Raw genomic sequence first — 20,256 nt, forward strand, 5'->3', positions numbered from 1 at the left:
GTTAGGATATATGAAGAAAAAAGAAATAGATGGATGTTATGCCTTTAAGAGTTAAGAAACTTGAAACCTTGTTTGCGCAACAATCAGTGCAGCTCAGAGCCGCCAAAGTGTCTAGACTAGCACATGATGGTAGTCAGCCAATGGCTCCATCGCTCTCCTCGGGGGCCCTGTGTGTGTGCGTATGTGTGTGTGTATGTGTGTGACAGGGGGAGAAAAAAAGGAAAAAGGGAGAGAAACGGAGAAAGAGAGAGATATCTGGGTTGCAGTTTGACCAGGTCTGAACACGGAACCAGGAGCACATTATAAGTCTACGGATTGTTCCTTTTCTGGCCCCGGCGCGCGCACAAGGATATTTTTGGATCGCAAAAAAGAGAGCGCGCTGGAATTGTGGAAAAACAACCGGAATAGTGAATTCTGCAAGGAATTGTCTGTGGATTTAATTCGCCGAGGAGCAGCTTCATTCATGTCTCCAGACCCGCTGTTGAAGAGTGGATTTGAACGTGTTTCAAAGTCCGAAAACATTTAAGAGCGCGCGACTAGAGTAGATTTTCGCCTGGGGTTTTTTGACATCACATTTATTTGATGTAGTTAAAACCCGTAGTGCATTTTAAATCTGGAAAAAAACATCATCGGACTCTTGGTCCACTTTCCAAACATGGTTCACATGTAGGCTTCTTGACAGCGTTCTTGTAAAATGAATGCGTTTCGCTATGCGGTAGTTTGACGATTTCTGTTTTTAATGCAATATAGCATTGTGCCTTCCAAACTAATGTTGTGGCTTTGCCACCGATATACGGTGCTCGGCTGTGCACGCGCTGCACGGCATTCGGCCAACATTAATGTTGCACGAGCTCAGAAATAGTTTCAAATCGCTGAGATCTGAACGTAAATAACTCATCTAGAGTTTCAAGTTGTCGTATGTTCAGGACGAAACGCTCAGGTCTTGTGCGGCGACTCTGGAGAAGCCGTTTGATTCCAGATAAAGAGGGGGGCGATGGATATGGCAAAAGCGGCGAGGGGTCTCGAGACGATCTGCTTGGCACCAACCCAGAGAAAATTCCCAAGACGGAGTTCAGACCGATGACCCCGAGCGGGTCGCCTAGCGTGGACTATGGGGAAGTGTGTACGAGGAATCCCGCTGAGAGCAGCGGCGGTGGCACCTCAGGGGGCTTTTTGGACCAAGATGGGGGTACGGTATGTACGGTGGGAAGCCCTCGGTCTGTGCAGGACAGCGATTGTAGAACAGTCACTTGCTGTTTATTCAAAGATCGGGACCATCATTCTGGATCTAGAAGTCCGGAGCCAGGCTCGTGCCAGTTTGTGCTGAGGAACATTGGCTCTTCACGGGACCCCGGTCCTCTGGAGAGCCAGGAGTCGAAACCTCGCTCCGTCATGGAGCAGGAGCTCAAGACCGCCACCTATTCACTATTAAAAAGGCTAAAGGAGAAAACCTTGGATACTTTGTTGGAAGCTGTGGAGTCAGGCGGGATGCCGAGCGACTGTGTGATGGTATCGCGGACCGAGCTGCGGTTAGGCGGCCACATGGCTCCTCCACAACTGCTTATCTGTAAGCTTTACCGGTGGTCTGACCTGCAGCACACGGCCCAGCTAAAAGCGCTCTGTGAGTGCAAGAGCTTCGGAGCTCAGGACGGTCCGGTAGTGTGCTGCAATCCATATCATTACAGCCGACTCTGTGGGCCAGGTAAGCGAAGGTCCTGTCGACGATTGTATCTAAAAGTATTTTGCTTTACACCTGCTGTTATGCCAAGGGCTTTCCTTAGGGTTCCCCTAACGGTTGCGTTGAAGCCGTGCTATTGCAGTGATTCATGTACTACAGAATGCCATTGATAAAATGAGTGCAACAGCAAAGAATTAAGAGTTGCTTGTTAGTGTGTGAAGTATTTGTCCTCAGTCAAATGACAGCTTAACGTTTCAGTTAATGAACTACATTAGGCTATAGGCTACCCAACTCCACAGCTCTGTAGTGCCGCTTTATTTTCCAACAATCAAGTTTCTCCAGGAAACTAAATAGCTTAATTGGCAGAAATAAGACAAACATTTCAACTGCATATTAAGCATGACATTTTGATGTATTTATTGCAGGTTTCTGAACTGAGGTTAGATAACATTTGGGACTTTGTCCTAGATTAAATTAGGCACTTTATTAATTATCTGCTACTCAGTGGAGTATGTATTCCTCAAATATGGCCTCAAATAGATTAATTGCTTGATGGTTAGTGCATATTTATTTGTTTTAGAGATGTTAAGGGTCTTGTCTCAAGTAAACACTGTCTGCGTGGCCTAAAAAATCTTAAATCTAACACCAAGTGACTCAAGTCTACTTTTCAAGCATTTCCAAATGTAAGTCATCAGAAATACATTTACTACTACAGTGCTCATAAAAACAATACTTTCTACATTTAAAATACTATTCTGATAAATTCTATCTTAACAAAAATTGTAAAATGAACAGATAGTTTTTCTTTATACACACTTTAAAATCTCACAGATTGATGGGACCATTTAACGACTAGAATTCCTAGCATTCATGTGATAGATTGACAATCCCGTGAGGAGACCATTGACGACCTGAGGCACTTGGCAACCCATAAATCAGTTTTTCCACGATAAATCCTCTCGTATTAAGAGATAATTTTTAATCAAAGGCTTCAAACTGACAATTACACTCTGTGCTCTGTGTTTTATTGGAGTTTCTCAGAGCAGAGACGCTTGAGGGAGACAGCAGCCCCTCTCTCTCCCCTCTGTTCTCTGTAGAGACACACATAGCTCACAGGCGCTCATGCGTGGCCCCATGAAGATGGTATTTCTTTCATGCGATTGAACAACAGAGCCCTCTCAATCTTCAAACTCCATCAATGGTTTTGACGGCTTTTTTCAACTTTAATTTTCACAGGCCACTTTAAAGAGAGAAATCCTATTGTTCGGTTGTTGCCCTATGCACACAAGTCCATTTAATCACCTAAAACAAATTTTGCAATGCATTTGACTAGAATCGTTTACCACAGGGTTTGTTTATCAGTATACTTTTTACATTTGTTTTGTTGTAGCTGTTTATTAGGATGGCAGAATCACTTGAACAAAACCTTAATAATATCAGTTTCAAGTTGCACTTTAAAAGTCCCTTTTTTTCCTAAGGAGAACCCCCTCATGCTATTTAGGTGAAGGAGTGGCAGTAATATACAGTTTGCATACAACTGGCGCCAGACTGACTCGCTGTGTATCTGAGTGACTGAGTTTAGGATCCTGGCAATTACTGCCGCCACTCTTAAAGAGACAGTCCACATTGTGCTTTTCTTTTTTCCCCCATGACCAAAAGGCGAGGTCATTAGTTGTCCAGAGACTTATTTTTCCCTTTTGTGCATTGGAACCTTTAGTGATTCTAGAAGAGATTTACTCTTTTCAAGGTTGAAAAACGTTATTGTACTTATACAAGTAGTTTTAGAATTAATCTTAAATGAAGAAGTCGTCACGACTGGTGTCCATGCCATTAAAAGGTGAATCGTCTCAAAAACAGGCTTGTGTTTTATTACGTTGTGTTAAAGTCCAGAAAGACATTAAAATAAACAATTCGTCACCTTGGAGTTATAAGGTTCTACCTAACTTTTTTTTTCCCCTCAATGATTTACATATTTTTATTCAACATATTTTACTCATATTAACAACATATTAACTCTGAAAACTGGGCCGACACAGTTTTAATTTCAATTTACAGAAGTCACAATTATTAGCCCCCCCCCCCTGTATTTTTTCCCCCATTTTCTGTTTAACGGAAAGAAGATTTTTTCAACACATTTCTAAACATAATAGTTTTAATAACTCATTTCTAATAACTGATTTATTTTATCTTTGTCATGATGACAGTAAATAATATTTTACTAGACATTTTTCAAGACACTTCTATACAGCTTAAAGTGACATTTAAAGGCTTAACTAGGTTAATTGTGTTAACTATAGGCAGGTTAGGGTAATTAGGCAAGTTAATGTATAGCGATAGTTTGTTCTGTTGACTATCGAAAAAATATAGCTTAAAGGGGCTAATAATTTTGACCTTAAAATAATTTTTAGAAAAATTTAAAACTGCTTTTATTCAAGCCAAAATAAATCAAATAATACTTTCTCCAGAAGAAGAAATATTATCAGAAATTACTGTAAAAATGACCTCATATTTATAAAAATAAATATTTAAAAAGAAACAAAAAAGAAATTCAAAGGAGGGCTAATAATTCTGGCCTCCACTGTACTAGAACGTCTATGTCAAGCTGCTTTGACACAATCTACATCGTAAAAGCGATATAGAACTAAAGGTGAATTTAATTGAATTGAATATATTTGTACTATGTTTTTTTTTTTTAAGGTGTATGTTTAAAATAGCTTCTTAAAAACTGTCTAAATAAACCACACGCTTTTATTGTGTACATATACAGTTGAAGTCAGGATTATTAGCCACCTTTTGAATTTTATATTCTTTTTTTTATATTTCCTAAATGATGTTTAACAGAGCAAGGGAATTTTCACAGTATGTCTGATAATATTTTTTCTTCTGGAGAAAGTCTTATTTGTTTTATTTTGACAAGAATAAAAGCAGTTGTTAATTTAAAAAAAAAAACATTTTAGGGTCAAAATTATTAGCCCCTTTAAGCTATATTTTTTCAAAAGTCTACAAAAAAAACATTGTTATACAATAACTTACCTAATTACTTTAACCTGCATAGTTAACACAATTAACCTAGTTAAGCCTTTAAATGTCACTTTAAGCTGTATAGAAGTGTCTTGAAAAATATCTAGTAAAATATTTACTGTCATCATGGCAAAGATAAAATAAATCAGTTATTAGAAATGAGTTATTAAAACTATTATGTTTAGAAATGTATTGAAAAAAAAACAGAAATTAAACGGAAATTGGTGACAAAAAATAAGCAATAATTAACTAATATTAACTAATAATTAACTAACAATTCTGTAAATGTACCACATATTTATTCTGAGCCTACCCAAATGTACTTATTTAGTTATTTAATAAAAAAGTTATATATTGTTAACTTAAAGAAAATCATATAGAATGAAAAAATAAACTAAGCTGCGGTATAAGTGCTGTATAATCTTTGTATAGGTTTTATTTTTATTTGTAATTCTTCCAAAATTGTGAAGTATAATTTGCAACGCTGACCTATAACCAAACTTAGATTTGTTTTTTTCTGCTATCATTTGTTCTGTTTTTAAGCAAAGTATGTGGAAATCCTTATAGAATTCAACTATAGGATGGTGTTCAATTATGTTTAACCAAATCGAAAAGTAGTACAATCACATTGATAGTGCAATGCATTATAATAAAGCATGGACTAACCCTAACACATAGGCAGGGAAATGTTTAATAGGTCACACTTTATTTTGATGGTCTGTTTGTTGAATATAAGCTACATTGCATCTACATGAAAACTAATTCTCATTAGATTAAAAGTAACTGTTAGGTTGGGGTTAGGGTTGGGGTTAGTGTAAGTTGACATGTACTTGCTAAGTGTCTTATAGTCAGTTAATTGTCTGTTGAAGGAGCATATCAACAGATATTAAGCAGACAGTCTACTAATACTCAAATAGACCATCCAAATAAAGTGTGACCATTTACAGTAATTCTGCAGAAATCTGGAGCTTTCTGTGTGTAGACAAGTTTATACAAATCGCCTAGTTTATGTTTTGTCATTTAATATATTGCTCTTCTTGTGACCCAAAAACCAATTTAGCTAGTGCAGATTAAATATATATTTATATTTAATTTCCTTTTCAGTTCCAAATGTAATCATAATGTTGTCATATTTTAGAGTCACCCCCTCCTCCATACTCAAGACTTTCCCCCAGCGAAGAACACAAGCCACTGGGTAAGTTTCGCGCACACACGCAAGCTTTAATTGCTGATTAAATATCTACTCATTTAAGAAGTCTTTGTAAATTATCATGTACATACTCATTCTGAAGCAACAGATGACCGGAGATCATTTACTGACAAACCGAATCAAATAATCTGTGTAACAAAATAACCTGGCCAAAATAAGCCAGTGCCATCAGTTGTCACCCACTGGTTGAATCCCTGGCTTTACGGAGAGCCAAAGGGGAAGCAAAAAGTAGAACAACGTGAAGAATTTTAATGGTGGCAATTAGGCACAGTGACCAACTGAGAGCCAGTGGAGGCTGCAGCCAGTATCCGGCAGGCCCATTTTCAGCATGCCAATCTGGAGCCGGTCTGGGCTCGGCCTTGTCTGTTTTGTGAGTTGCTGGGGCCTGGCACTGGCCTGGGATATCCTCCCGGTACCATAGCTCAACATCGGGCACACTGTTGACAGGGGGTGGGCTGGAGAGAGGAAAGCATCTGGAATTGATGCTGTGGTGGTTTGCAGCTCGGATTGTTAATTGTGATTGCTTTTTTTAGACATTAGCATTTCATAAGGCAGAGTGAGGGTTGATAGCACATTTAGTTGTTTGACTTGATTTCAACTGTTGATACTAGTGACAATTCAAATTTAGGCATTTTGAGAACACTCTAAGAACTAATACGATGGTGATTGCATCTCTTTACATAAATGTGTGTGCTCTGTACCATTTGGTAATGTCTTTAAATCACCAAGACTGCATTATTTGATGAAAAAAAAAATCAGTAATTTTGTTTTAAAAGTTTTTTGTTCTTCAGATGGCAAATCTGAATTTTAAGCAGCTATAAATCTAGCCATTCATCTAACCATGTCATATGATTCAGTAGAAATTATTTGAAAATGCTGATTTGTAATACAGATAATAATAATAATATTAATAATACAGTTGAAATTCAATGTTCGGTTCAATTTCTTGTTTAATTGTTTAATTTCTTCACAGGAAGAGCATTTATTTGGGAAAAACCGCTCTTATTTTTGATAAATTTAATGGAGAATACTTGCTGAATAAAAAACAATGTTTTACATTATTCTGACATTTGATTGGTAATTGTTTTATTTAATATTAGATATTCGTTATTTAACTTCAGACAATGGCATGTTGCTTGACTTTGATTTTTATAACAATCCTAGATTTACTGTATTTATTGGAAATATATATAACTTATATGATATATATATATATATATATATATATATATATATATATATATATATATTAAATATAAACTCTTAACAAGATGACATTTTTAAAAAACGTTTTTCACTCATCAATGCTCTTTTTATTTGATGGCAAATAGAAAAAAAATTAATATTGTCCCGACTGCTAAATGTAACAGTTTTCTGTTTTGCTATACAGTTGAAGTCAATATTATTGACCCCCCCCCCCCCCCCACCGCCAGTTAATTAATTTTTTTGCCCAATTTCTATTTAATTTATGTTTATTTTTTTCAATTATTTCAATAATTTTTCAATTAAGCCAGTCTTCAGTGTAATATCGATTTATAAAATAGCATACTGATACTTTTAACATTCCTAGATTCAAAATTTCTTATCAACAAACTCTAACCGTGACATTCTTCATCTCTTCAGATCTGTCAGATTCCACACTGTCTTACACTGAAACGGAGGCTGCCAGCTCACCAAACGCCACCCAAGGGGAATTCTCAGGTGAGTTTTCTCATTTAAAAAACAAAAACTTCATCTCTGCAATGCTGTTGTAGTTCATTTTGTTTGGAATCTTGGTGTCAGCTCGGCCTGTGATACCATTGTCAGACTTGTTGCTGTTTTTTTCAGTCCTGGAGAGCTCATGTGGTAACATCTTTGTTCAAACAAAAGCTACGTGCCTGTGATGGTGACCTTGCACCAGATATTTACTTTTCCCCCCTTCTGCAAGAGCGAGCAGTGGGTGTTTTCCATTTTAGCGTGCTGCTAACCTTAAAGTTGGCCAGCACTATTTCGTTGACACAGTTTGTATCCATTTTGAGAGCCAGGAAGAGTTTAAGTACTCAGTAAAAGTCTTAATAAGTGAAGAAAGGTAGGTGTATTGCGGGATCCTACAAATTTTAAAAGTGGACCAGCAATATTTTGTTGATCTGTTTTAAGGACCAGTAAGGGGATAAGTGCTCAGCAGAAGTCTAAAAAGCAAAGAAATGCTGGTGTTTTCCATTAAAGCATGCTACATATCTCAAAGTTGGCCAACATTATTTTTGTTGACATAGTTTTTGTATCCATATTAAAAGGGACAGGAAGGTTAAGTGCTCAGCAAAAGTCTAAATAGCAAAGAAATACTGGTGTTTTCCATTGAAGCATCCTACAGATCATGAAGTTGGCCAAGAATATTTTGTTGATATAGTTTTGCATCAGTCTTAAAGGGCCAGGAAGAGGTTAAGTGCTCAGCAAACTTCTACAAAGTAAAGAATTACTGGTGTTTTCCATTGAAGCATCCTACTAATCTCAAATTTGGCCAACAATATTTTGTTGATATAATTTTTCATCTGTCTTAAAGGGCCAGGAAGGGGTTAAATGCTCAGTAAAAGTCTAAAAAGCAAAGAATTACTGGTGTTTTCCATTGAAGCTTCCTACAAATCTCAAAGCTGGCTAAAAATATTTTGTTGATATAGTTTTGCATCTGTGTTAAAGGGTCAGGAATGGGTTAAGTGCTCAGCAAACATCTAAAAAGCAGAGAATTACTGGTGTTTTCCATTGAAGCTTCCTACAAATCTCAAAATTGGCTAACAATTTTTTGTTGGTTAAATTTTTTTATCCAAAAAAAAGGGCTAGGAAGGGGTTTAAGTGCTTACCAAAAGTCTAAAAAGTAAAGAATTACTGGTGTTTTCCATTGAAGCATCCTACAAATCTCAAGGTTGGCCAACATTATTTTGTATATATTTTTTGTCTGTCTAAAGAGCCATAAAGAGGTTAAGTGTTTAGCAAAAGTCTAAATAGCAAATAAATACTGGTGTTTTTCATTTAAGCGTCCTACAAATCTCAAAGTTGGCCAACAATATTTTGTTGACATTGTTTTGTATCCATCTTAAATGGCCAGGAAGGGGTTAAGTGTTTAGCAAAAGTCTTTAAAGCAAAGAAACATTGATGTTTTTTCATTAAAGCGTCTCACAAATCTTAAAGTTGGCCAAGAATATTTGGTTGACAGTATTGCATGTGTCTTAAAGCGCCATGGAAGGGGTTAAGTGTTCAGCAAAAGTCTAAAAAGCTAAGAAAACATCAAGGCATACCTTCCGTTGTCCTAAGTTCTGCGCGTTCCCATGGAGTGTGTTTGAATAAATGAGCAAACTTTGCAGGTAATTTGGTTTTTATGTTGTGCTTTGCTCCTCCTCATTAAAGGCCATTAGGAGTGGAGAGAGCGCGCTGGAGATAAAGCTCTCATTGTGAGCCCAGCAGAGGTTCAGTGGGCCGTGTTGGCTGGCCATAGAGCCTGCCTCCCCTCCTCTGTTTTCTTTCAGAAATATTTGAGTGGGATCAAACTGTAATAAGATCCAAGCTCGCAGGGACACACACACCGAGTCACGTTATACGCTCCACACACAACGAACACGCACACACAAACGCACATATCAGCTTTTACGGCTCTATCCTGGGCCCCCCTTGTTCCCGTGAAAGGGCCACACTGAGAGCAAATAGGAGAAACGGTTTTGTATCATGGTTTGAAATGAAACACTCCTCTCTTATGTAATGAAATCAACATGCTTCTCTCATAAAAACTGGAACCGCACTGTGCATGTGCAGGATCATGGCCGCAGAGACAGAAAGGCTAAGGCCTTGTTTTGCAGCGCTCGAAATAGCATTCAAAGAGAGCGGGTCAATCCACCCCTTTTCCCAGAAGGAGCTACCTGAGCTTGTGGCTTCATGCACCCTGTCACCACCACTTCACAGGCTGGCGACACTCCTTGCGCAAACAAATGATGTTTCAAATGCTTGCTGAGATTTTTTTTATACTCTGGAATGAGTCTGTGTGAACTATGCCTTGCTTGTAGGTAAATAGTCGGCGCTTTTTAGTCTGCTCAGAGGAACATTTTAGCTAGATGTGTTTATATTGTCAAATACCACCAAGCGGATATACAGTAGTATGCATATGTTTCCATAATTATTGCAAATATTTAGTATTAATGCATTTTTATTTCCACTTTTTTAGCATTTTATCATTTCCATTGTTTTATTAATGCTGTTAAATGTAATTTTGAAAAAAAAAATATGAATGATTAATCTTGTGAATTACAATGTGATGATGCCTAAATTAGCATATTTTAAAATGATCAGTTTTTCCATTACCTAGTGCCCACATATTTTTATACTATCTAATCTTTTGAAAAGTAATAATCATTTGTCATAATTTATATTAATAAATAATAAATAATTTAAAATAAATTAATTGAATAATTTGAATAAAAAGTGTATGATTACAAACATCTCTTTTAAATATTTTAGTAACAGTTCATATTAATGATTAGGAAATTAATTTGTTTTTTTATAAAAGGCCTGGGCAGTTAATCAAACATTTATTTAAATCAACATTCAGAACCTACAATTGATTACATTTTTACAGGTAAAATTTTTCAATTATTTTCCGTACTGTGTGTGGAGTCATGTGACTCCCTTTGTTAAGGCTGATTTATACTTCTGCGTTGAGCGCACACATATCGTCCTGCGCAGCCTTCGCATGGCCGCATACCCGTGCACCTCTCACAAAATAACTACACATCACAATGACAGTAAGCTCTGTGATTGGTTGGTACCATTGGTTTGGTAGGGGTGACTAGCGTGGGCGGTGCAGAGAGGTACAGGAGCAGTCGTTGGGGCAGTACCTTTTCAAAAGGTACATAATTGTACCTGAAGGGTCCATAATGGTACCTCAAAGGTACTTTTTAAGTACATTTGGGCACTAATATCCACCTTTGAGGTACCACTGTGGACTCTTTGGGCACCTTTTGAAAAGGTACTGTCCCAGTGCAGCTCCTGTACCTTTATTTCTAAGAGTGTAGGAAATGATTTTTTTTTAATGTACAATGCTGTGATGACTAAATTAACTGAATTATTTGTTACCTTTATCCAATGCTCATTTAAACTTGTAATTTAATTTAGTATGCTGTAAAAATGTATGTGTTTGAAGTGATTATCTATCAATATTTTCTTGTGTAGATTAGGGAAGAAACGATTCACCTGACTCACGATTTAATACAATTCACGATACTAATCTCACGATTTAAGATTCAGTCACAAATTAATTTTGCAAAATCATTTAAAACAATTTTTTTTTCTTAAATGCTTATTTTTTGCAAAATAATATTTTTTCTGACGAAACTAAATTGCTATTTTTAAAACAACCCCCCCCCCCCCCCCCCAAAAAAAAAAAACTGTGCAAAGATTTTACATATTTTTAAAAAAAGAAATATCAGCATATCTATGTTTTATGGCATATTCTAAGGTCTTTGCACATTTGCAATGTTCCCTGCTGATGAAAAAACTGTTTCACTGGAGACTGAGATGGCTGGTGTGGAGAGGAAAGCCTTTCCTAAACCAGAGAGCAGTGTGTACAGAGGTGTTCAATAGGCCCTATGATGCAGAGGACTGGCCACTGGCATAAAATACTGATTATAAAATGACTTATATAAATTATAAAGTTTAATCGAGATAGGAGTTGAACATGATTATGATAGTGAATAATTATTATTACTTATATAATTAATTAGTATAAGTATCAGTGTGGTACACTTAAGAAGACATGACAAGGTTAAAAATTAAGTCTAAATAAATACTGATTTTAAGCATCAAAACATTTAAGAGTAAAGTACAGTAATAATCATTTGTCTTTTTTTTATATATATATCATCAAACTGAGACTTTTAAAACAATGTCTATGATTGTTGAAATTCCATTCCACAAGCTCCTACAAATTAAAAAACTTAAACACCGAAATATAGAACTAAATGGACTGGGTCACCTATAGAATTTCAACTCCTTTGTGCTACCTGTAAAGAAGGGGATCTAAAAATCTAAAAGCGTTCATCCATATGGCCGTCCACCCACACTTGAGTCCCTTATGCCTCCCCACCCACATGCAGGAACTTGTAAAGCTCTTAAAAGTGAGTCCAGGGGGCCCGAAGGTGGGATGGGAGCAGAATTGCAGCCCCTGGGTGAGTGTAACTCCTGCTCTGAACATTCATCCACTCTGTCTGACAATAGCAACAGAACACATCTAAACGAGCCCGATGAAAACTCCCCCGCCGCCCAAGGGCGAGATTTTCGAGAATTTTGGCGTCTTGGTTTGAAAGACAGTCAGTCTGTGGATGCTTGGGATCTGAGGCTATTTATGTAATGGATCTTTGATGTCTTGTTGCCTCAGTGAATTTGTTTGAAGCGGCACAGAGCGTCAGAATTTTCAGCTTTAAATCTTATTGAGTTTTCGTAAGCTTTTTCGTTTTTTAGCCCTGGAATCAGTGTGAATATTTGCATTTCTGCGTGTTTGTGTTGGTGTCTGTGATGTCTGCGCTCCTGTGTGTATGGTACATCTCTGTCTGTTTGTGTTGTTTGTATCTGGCTGTCTGTAGTTGGCCGTTTCACCCGCAGTTTCTCCTTTAAAAGCAACCATGTTTGTCAGTTCATGTCTACATTGCGTCAACGCACAGCTATTGATTAAGTGTTCGCTATGTTTTCAAAGCGTGGCTGTCGAAACATGTGGTTGTGATGTGCTACATGTGTGTCTGTAAAAATGTGTGTGTGTCACATTCTGTAGCTGTGACTGGGTTGTAATGCAGCCCACCTGTTTCCTCACTCCTTGTTGTGGCCGTGTGGAGATCAGAATTATGCTCTTTGAAGTAGGTCTCATTGCTTCCTGTATAACTGCATGCATGTGAGTTTGTGTTTCCTCTCTGTATTGGGGTTTTTGTGATCTTTGTGGTTCATCATAAGCCCCTGCATCGGGAGGTGGTCTCCTCATCCTCTGCTTCTGATGCTTAATGATAATGTCAATGATTACGAGGGGTTATTACATTTTCTTTTCACGATTTATGAGCTGTAATTTAAATTCAACTGGCTGCTCTCAGAATGCTGAATAGGATTTTGGATAGAAGTTAAATCTGAAACACATGATTATATTCTGGAGTTCTTTCCTCATTCTGTTGGTTCAAAAAATTATAGTTGAATTAATAGTTTATTTATTATCATTATTAACAATTAATACAGCGTTCAACATATATAAGTAAACCCCTCAGAAATCGAATTTTTAATTCATATTTTAATAGGAAGCTACACAATATTATATTTGTGCATATACATTAGGTCAGTCAGTACTAAACCAAATCTGGAGCTTATCTAATAAATAACTTACGATAGCGGTCCAAAAACTAGTACAGCCAAATTTATATGTTATAGAAAAATATTAAATATTAAATTTAAATGAGGAAAATTTAAGAAAAGCAAAAAAAAAATTTCAATTTTTATTTTGGAATTTTGTAGGTTGTGATTTTTTTTCAATATTTTCTTGAATTTAATTGTATTATCTTTCAATTTCTTAATATGTTTGGTGAATAAAATATTATTTTAATAAATAAACCTGTTTAATAAATCTGTTTTGTTTAAATGCACCAAAATACATTGCCTATGTTCACTGAGAAATGCATACAAGTACATGAAGTAAAATTTTCCAAAAGTGATCTTTATAGGGCTGCACAATATATTGTTTCAGCATTGATATCACAATGTGCACATCCGCAATAGTCACATTGCAGGATCTGTTATGATGAGTTATGATTTTAATTAACTATAGGACAAACTGTTTAGGACACATGGCAATTATGTAGTTAATGCAGAGTTTAACCAAAATGAAGTGAGTTTTTCATTTGCACGTGCTTTTAAGGCCTGACAGCGTTCAAAGTGTTCAGACACAAGAAATTTCACCATTTGTAAATTTATAATTTTCAATTATTTATACAGTAAAGACTTTGTTGTGTTGTTTTACATTTGATTATTCAAATTCAGCACCTGAATGCTATTTGATTTCCCCTAAAAAACATAAAACTGCCAATATTTGTTTATTTGTTATCTTTGGTTTAAATTAGTTAATTTTGACATTTTTATGAACAATTCACTTCCCTACAGAATCAGTCCAATTGTTGAAAATTAACAAATTATTTCTAAACAGCAGTTTAAGTTATCTGGAGAAATTGTTTATATATTGCAATATTTCTATCTATCTATCTATCTATCTATCTATCTATCTATCTATCTATCTATCTATCTATCTATCTATCTATCTATCTATCTATCTATCTATCTATCTATCTATCTATCTATCTATCTATCTATCTATCTATCTATCTATCTATCTATCTATCTATCTATCTATCTATCTATCTATCTATCTATCTATCTATCTATCTATCTATCTATCTATCTATCTATCTATCTATCTATCTATCTATCTATCTATCTATCTATCTATCTATCTATCTATCTATCTATCTATCTATCTATCTATCTATCTATCTATCTATCTATCTATCTATCTATCTATCTATCTATCTATCTATCTATCTATCTATCTATCTATCTATCTATCTATCTATCTATCTATCTATCTATCTATCTATCATCCATTAGTGATTAAAAGGAAATGCTAAAGGCAGACATTTTGTTTTTGTTTCATGCCATTTAAATTCAGGTCGCATTAATGTTTATTAGGGGGATATACACAATTATTAATTTTTTTGGCAAATATTTTAAATAATTCTCCATATTTTAATTATGCACATGAAATTGAACAGGATACATAAGACATACAGTGTTAAGCCATTTGTTCTGCCCTTTACATTACAAACCACAGGAGAGGCCAAATTCTTCAGCAGGATATCATTCCTTCTCATACTTCAGCCTCTACATCAAAGTTTCTGCTAGCAAAAAAAGGTCAAGGTGCTTTAGGATTGCCCAGCCCACTCACCAGACATGAACATTGTTGAGCATGTCTGAGGTAATATGAAGGAGGAGGCATTGAAGATGAATCCAAAGAATCTTGATGAACTCTGGGAGTCCTGTAAGAACGCTCTCTTTGCCATTCCAGATGACTTTATTAATAAGTTATTTGAGTCATTGCAGAGATGAATGGATGCAGTCGTCCAAGCTCATGCAGTTATACACTATATTAATTCTTTTTCCACTGCATCATGACTTTATATTCTCTACTTGCACATTATTTCTGTTAAGGCACAAGACTTTTGTCTAAGCAAAATCAGACCTTTCTGTCCTAATTGAATAATTAAAAATCAAGGCATGATCATATTTTATTTTGATAAAATAGGTATAATCAAAAGTCCTTTGCCTTTCGTATAAGCCAAATGATCAACTAGAAGTCAAGTTATTTGTTGTTCCTAAAACTTGGTTTGGCGACAAGACTTTTGTCAGGTAGTGTATATTCCTGTAGTTATTCCAAAATGTTGCACGATTATTGAATATAACTTCTGAGTGCAATTCTGCATCCTTTTTGCAAGTAATTCAGCAATTGAATTGGAATCCAGAAATCTCAGATGAATTGTGAATGACGCACATTCCTGCTGCGGAGCGGTAGAATTGTTTTTCCAGGGATTATTAGTCATTGTAATGAGGGATCTGACAGATGTGGAGTGGAAGGGCCGGCAGGGACGCAAAGACCAGTGGCTGTTTACAAATCATTCTCAGACTAGCCATAGATGTGCTGCAGCTGAGAGATAAACATTATTTGGAATTTGTCACCAGATGTGCTAAAATAAGCAGATTTAATATGCTTTATGAGTGTACATTTCAACATTTGTCACAGTCATGGTGAGAACTCACTGTAAGAAAGACCCCGCATCTCTCTGTGGAACCCTGCGGTTCTATTGTGTTTTGTATGTTGTGTTTATTTTTCCTTGAGGATGAAGGAAAGGCGGTGGGATAGTTGTGCGAGTGGGTTTACGCACGAATGTGCATTCTGGTCTGAGGAGGAGGAAAGGCTCAGTCAGGTAAAGAGGAATGGTTTGCTGGGCTGTAATTTTACTCTGAGTTCAGTTGTGGGGCTTTGTGATGTTTACACTGCCCTTACTGTTTTTGGGGAGTAGACCACAGCCAGGCTGGCGTCCCTATGTGAGGTCTATCTGTGTCTTTAAAAATGGAAAGCAATGCTCATTCAGTTGAGCTGGACTTTACCCAACTGATCAACATTGAGACAAATTGAAGCTAGCAAGTCCATTTTTCCATGAAAAGGGTGTTGAGAACTGGTTTTGGTGTCTTATATGCCTCTGTTCAGCTCAGTAAATCTAAAATATTTCCATGTACTGTTTTCAATTCAAGAGCAAATAAATTGAATAAATTAGGGTATGATTACTTAGCTGGGTTTTCAATGTTTTATGCATCTTGGCTGTTTATTTACATGTAGACTTGGGGCGATATAAGATTCTGACGGTAATTTAACCTTGGATACAAATATCATGGTTTGATGGTATTGTGATCACTGCTCTAAAATATAGATGTTTTTAAATGTTTGGGTGAAAAAACAAAACTTTTTCCCCCTTTGAACGCATAATATTTTATATTAGGAAACATTTTAGAGCAGTAAACATGTCAGGCTAAATGATTCATATGAATCATTAACTTCTGCTGTCTTCATTAGTTTCTAAAACACAGATTTCTTTACAATTTAACAAACCATCTTTGGATATCTTTTCTGCTGGAGATACCATTGTCCTAAAACAACAACAACAAAAACATTAATAAAAACCTTACACATATCTTAGGAACAGTATAGTAGAACAATTTGGTGGTTTTAAAACTTGACTTTTTTTAAACCGCGGTAAACCTTAAAAACGGTTATTGTCTCATGCCTGTTTACATGTCAATGTTTTGGGGTATGGTGGCTGAGAGAGGTCAAATGCGCTGCTAGTTAAGAAAACACATGCAAATAGAAAGACAATTACAAATAACACAAGCATACACAAATTCACCATTTGTAACATGTTTATATATTTACACTTGTTGTGAAAATTTGTCAAATTGATAATTTATCATTAGTTTTATTATATGCATGTGCTTTTTTAACTTCATTTAAGTTTTGTAATGCTACAGCGGTCTACATTGTAAATGTATAAAATGGTGATGTTACGCACATACATATTACATCTTCACACTATATGCATGCATAAATCTCTGGCAGCCAAAATAAAAGTGGCCAAATACGCACATGCACAATGTTATTTTTACTAAATGACATCGCCAGCTACTGGCCTGACAATTGATATCACTTTTTTTAAAGTTGTTTTTGCGAATCTGTGTGAACTGGTTCATTGTTTGGACAGCATTGTTGTGTGTTCAAAACACGAAGAAAAAACATTCATGTTTATCAATGAGTACATTAACAACGACTCCAATAATCCCATTTTATTTTGATTTGGACAATACTCTGATTAAGAGTCTACCATGTAAACAGCGAGGTCATAATCGAACTAAACAGAAATCGAATTAACACATGTGGAGTATGCCGATTTTAGTCACATTATTAAAGTGCAGTACAGACACCTCAAGTAGTAAACACCGCAATCAAACTAAAGCCACCTTTCCACTGCACACAACATTTGGACATGACGGTCGAAATACGCTCCCCTGTGGCAGTCGTGCATGATGGGAGGGAAGCTGTTCTCGCAGTGTCTGAATTGAAGGAGTGCAATAGCAACTAGGCTAGTTGCAGGAGTTCAAATATTTTAACAGATCCGCAGCTCAAATCGAATCAGAATTTTCTGCATACGGAGACGATCGGAACTCCACACAGCTCCCGGACTGCTCTCCTTTGGAAATAAATGACTTCCGGTCTGTCGCTTGTCGTTTGTCGTGTGCAGTGGAAAGGAGGCTTATTACCATCGTGTAGGATTTTCCTTGCATTTTGCGACAGGATAGTCTATATACACATGGCTGTTTGGCACTATTCTCTGCACTTACCAAGTCAGTGAAGGACCACAGACAACAGAGTTTTTTCCTCATATGGTATCAAATTCCATTAAAACAACACTCTTCCAGCAGTTCATACTCGCAGCCAATATCTTGTTTGTCACAGATGGCATGCATGAAATATTCCTGAATGAAAGTGAAAGTGCCAAACTGCAGTTGAAGTTGACAAATTTAAACGAAACACAAAGAGACTCCGGAGTAAATATGGATAGCGCGGTGATGCAATAACATTAATCGATCTATATGCTATAACATGTAAAACAGGATCATGAAAGGATTGTTCAAAAAGCAGCTCAAGTAAACACCTTAATCATATTATTGTCTTATTCAGATTAGGGCAAATAATTTGGTTACTGGTGTCCATGTAAACGTATCCATTGTTGCTTATCCATATCATAGATGGTTTAAAATCAGACTGAGCCCATTATTATCCAAGTATGTGGCAAGATGCTTTTTCATTAAGGTGCCAAAATGTGGCTTGCATCATAAATTATGAAAGGTGTTGAATCTGAACTGAGCTAATCGTGTAATGTTCCTAGCACAAGGAGACATTGGTTGATCACAGTTTTGATAGTACAGCTTCTTTTGTACGTTATCTTAAAAAACATGTACTTTGTTTTGACTGAAAGTCTTACATAACAACATGCTCGTCTTATCCAAAAAAAATTACAAAAATACATTTTGATAACCTGCCAGCATTACATAGATGCCAGTCTATCTGACTTGACATCATTTCTAAAGTGCAAGAAAAGGGCATCTGGAAGTGCAATAATTAAACAAAGTCATCGAAGCATGTGACTGTGTGCCGATTATCACTGATTTGATTGCATCCATAGATTTGAACAGCCTTAAAAAAGCATGTGATGTCTTCCCTCAGCTTGTTAGCTGCTTCACAAATGCCAGAAAATATCTGGACTGCATTTTAAATTCTTTTTGTTGTCAAAGCATAAATATTTTACATTCGTTTGAGCTTTTAAGGGATAGTTACACCAAAAAATTGAAAGTTCTGTCAGTTTTGACTTTATTTAAGGCTTTTTTTTTCTATAGAAAACAATAGAAGACCATTGTCTTATTCTGTCTCCTTAAACAACTGTCCATATTAAACAACTTTCATCATTTTTTGTTTCGAGAGGAAAGTCAGACATTGTGTATATGGGTTTTTTCTAATCTTTTCTTAAATGAGAGAAAACATCACAAAAATGCAGCCAGTTTGCTGTGATAGCCACAAAAATGAGAGTAAACTATTACATTTTCTAAACATTTCCAATAACCACTGAACACTGAAAGATCACAGACTTTAAAAGCCTCTACGCAATATAAAGACTTTAACTACAATGTCTTTTGCCCATCACTGCGGTAAACTAGAATCAGCGGACTGACATCAGCTACATTACGCCATTTACAGCAGATCTACAAATGATGAGTTATATAACTTTAAGAGTCTAAACAACTCTGCACTGGGACCATTTCAGTTTTCCACTCTCTTTTTAAAATCCCATGCCAGTCCATATTACAGAAACAGACAGCAGACCCAAACACACTCTGTCTCGCTGCTGTAACATTGTTTGAAGAAGACAATATTATGATTAAGCTGTTTACATGAAATGCTTTTAGAATATTTGTATTTATGTTCTTTTTTTACATGAAATATACATTAATTACTCGCACATCAGTACTTTCCCACATGATGTCATTCAGTTCTTTCCATAACTTCACATATCAGTATACAGTCAAGGCTGATTTATACTTCTGCATCCAGTTATCAACGTGGCCCACAGCGCATATCTTGCGTGTAGCTGTGCGTTTACACTTCTGCGTGCTGTTTGTGTAGCTCAGCAATAACACTTCTGAAAACCTATCTGGCAGTAGGTTTTTATATTTCTCTGTGTCCAGTGTCTTCGCTGATGTTTCAAAATTTACCTTAATGCATTTCTGAATGCTGTCTTAATGTACAAATAGCTAAAACTTGCTCATTCAGATCAGGAACAAACGGACATGCATGAACTGTAATCACAAGGTAAACACAAAGCAAAAGTTTCCATCTGGAGCTTCTCCACAGGACTCGACACTTCAGACACTTGTTCTATTTGCTTGTTAAGTCGTGACGTATCGGTTTCCAGGTCCAAGCCGCTACTCATTTGAAATGAGAAAATATTCATTTATTTTTAAATTTGTTAAAAATGTATCACTTTCTGGTCATCAGATATTAGGCGTGGATATATATATATATATATATATATATATATATATATATATATATATATATATATTGCAATCGTGATTTTCGAAAGTATCACATCGCTTTGTAAATGTTTATTAGTACCATTAGATGAGTCTCCCCATACAGTTT

The 20,256-nt window shown here is 36.0% G+C and overlaps 1 protein-coding gene across 1 annotated transcript in view; it reads left to right on the forward strand.

Annotated features, from left to right (window-relative positions):
- Nucleotides 1-212: 212 nt before the first annotated feature.
- smad6b (SMAD family member 6b) overlaps nt 213-20,256 on the forward strand; it is a 51,354-nt gene continuing 31,310 nt past the window's right edge. Inside the window, 3 exon segments of the mRNA NM_001045051.2 lie at nt 213-1,702; nt 5,838-5,894; nt 7,533-7,610. Coding sequence (NP_001038516.1) covers nt 919-1,702; nt 5,838-5,894; nt 7,533-7,610 — 919 coding nt within the window. The 5' untranslated portion in view covers nt 213-918.

The sequence above is a fragment of the Danio rerio genome, chromosome 18 (assembly GCF_052040795.2).
Source record: "Danio rerio strain M-AB ecotype USA chromosome 18, GRCz13ab, whole genome shotgun sequence".
Classification (NCBI taxonomy): domain Eukaryota; kingdom Metazoa; phylum Chordata; class Actinopteri; order Cypriniformes; family Danionidae; genus Danio; species Danio rerio.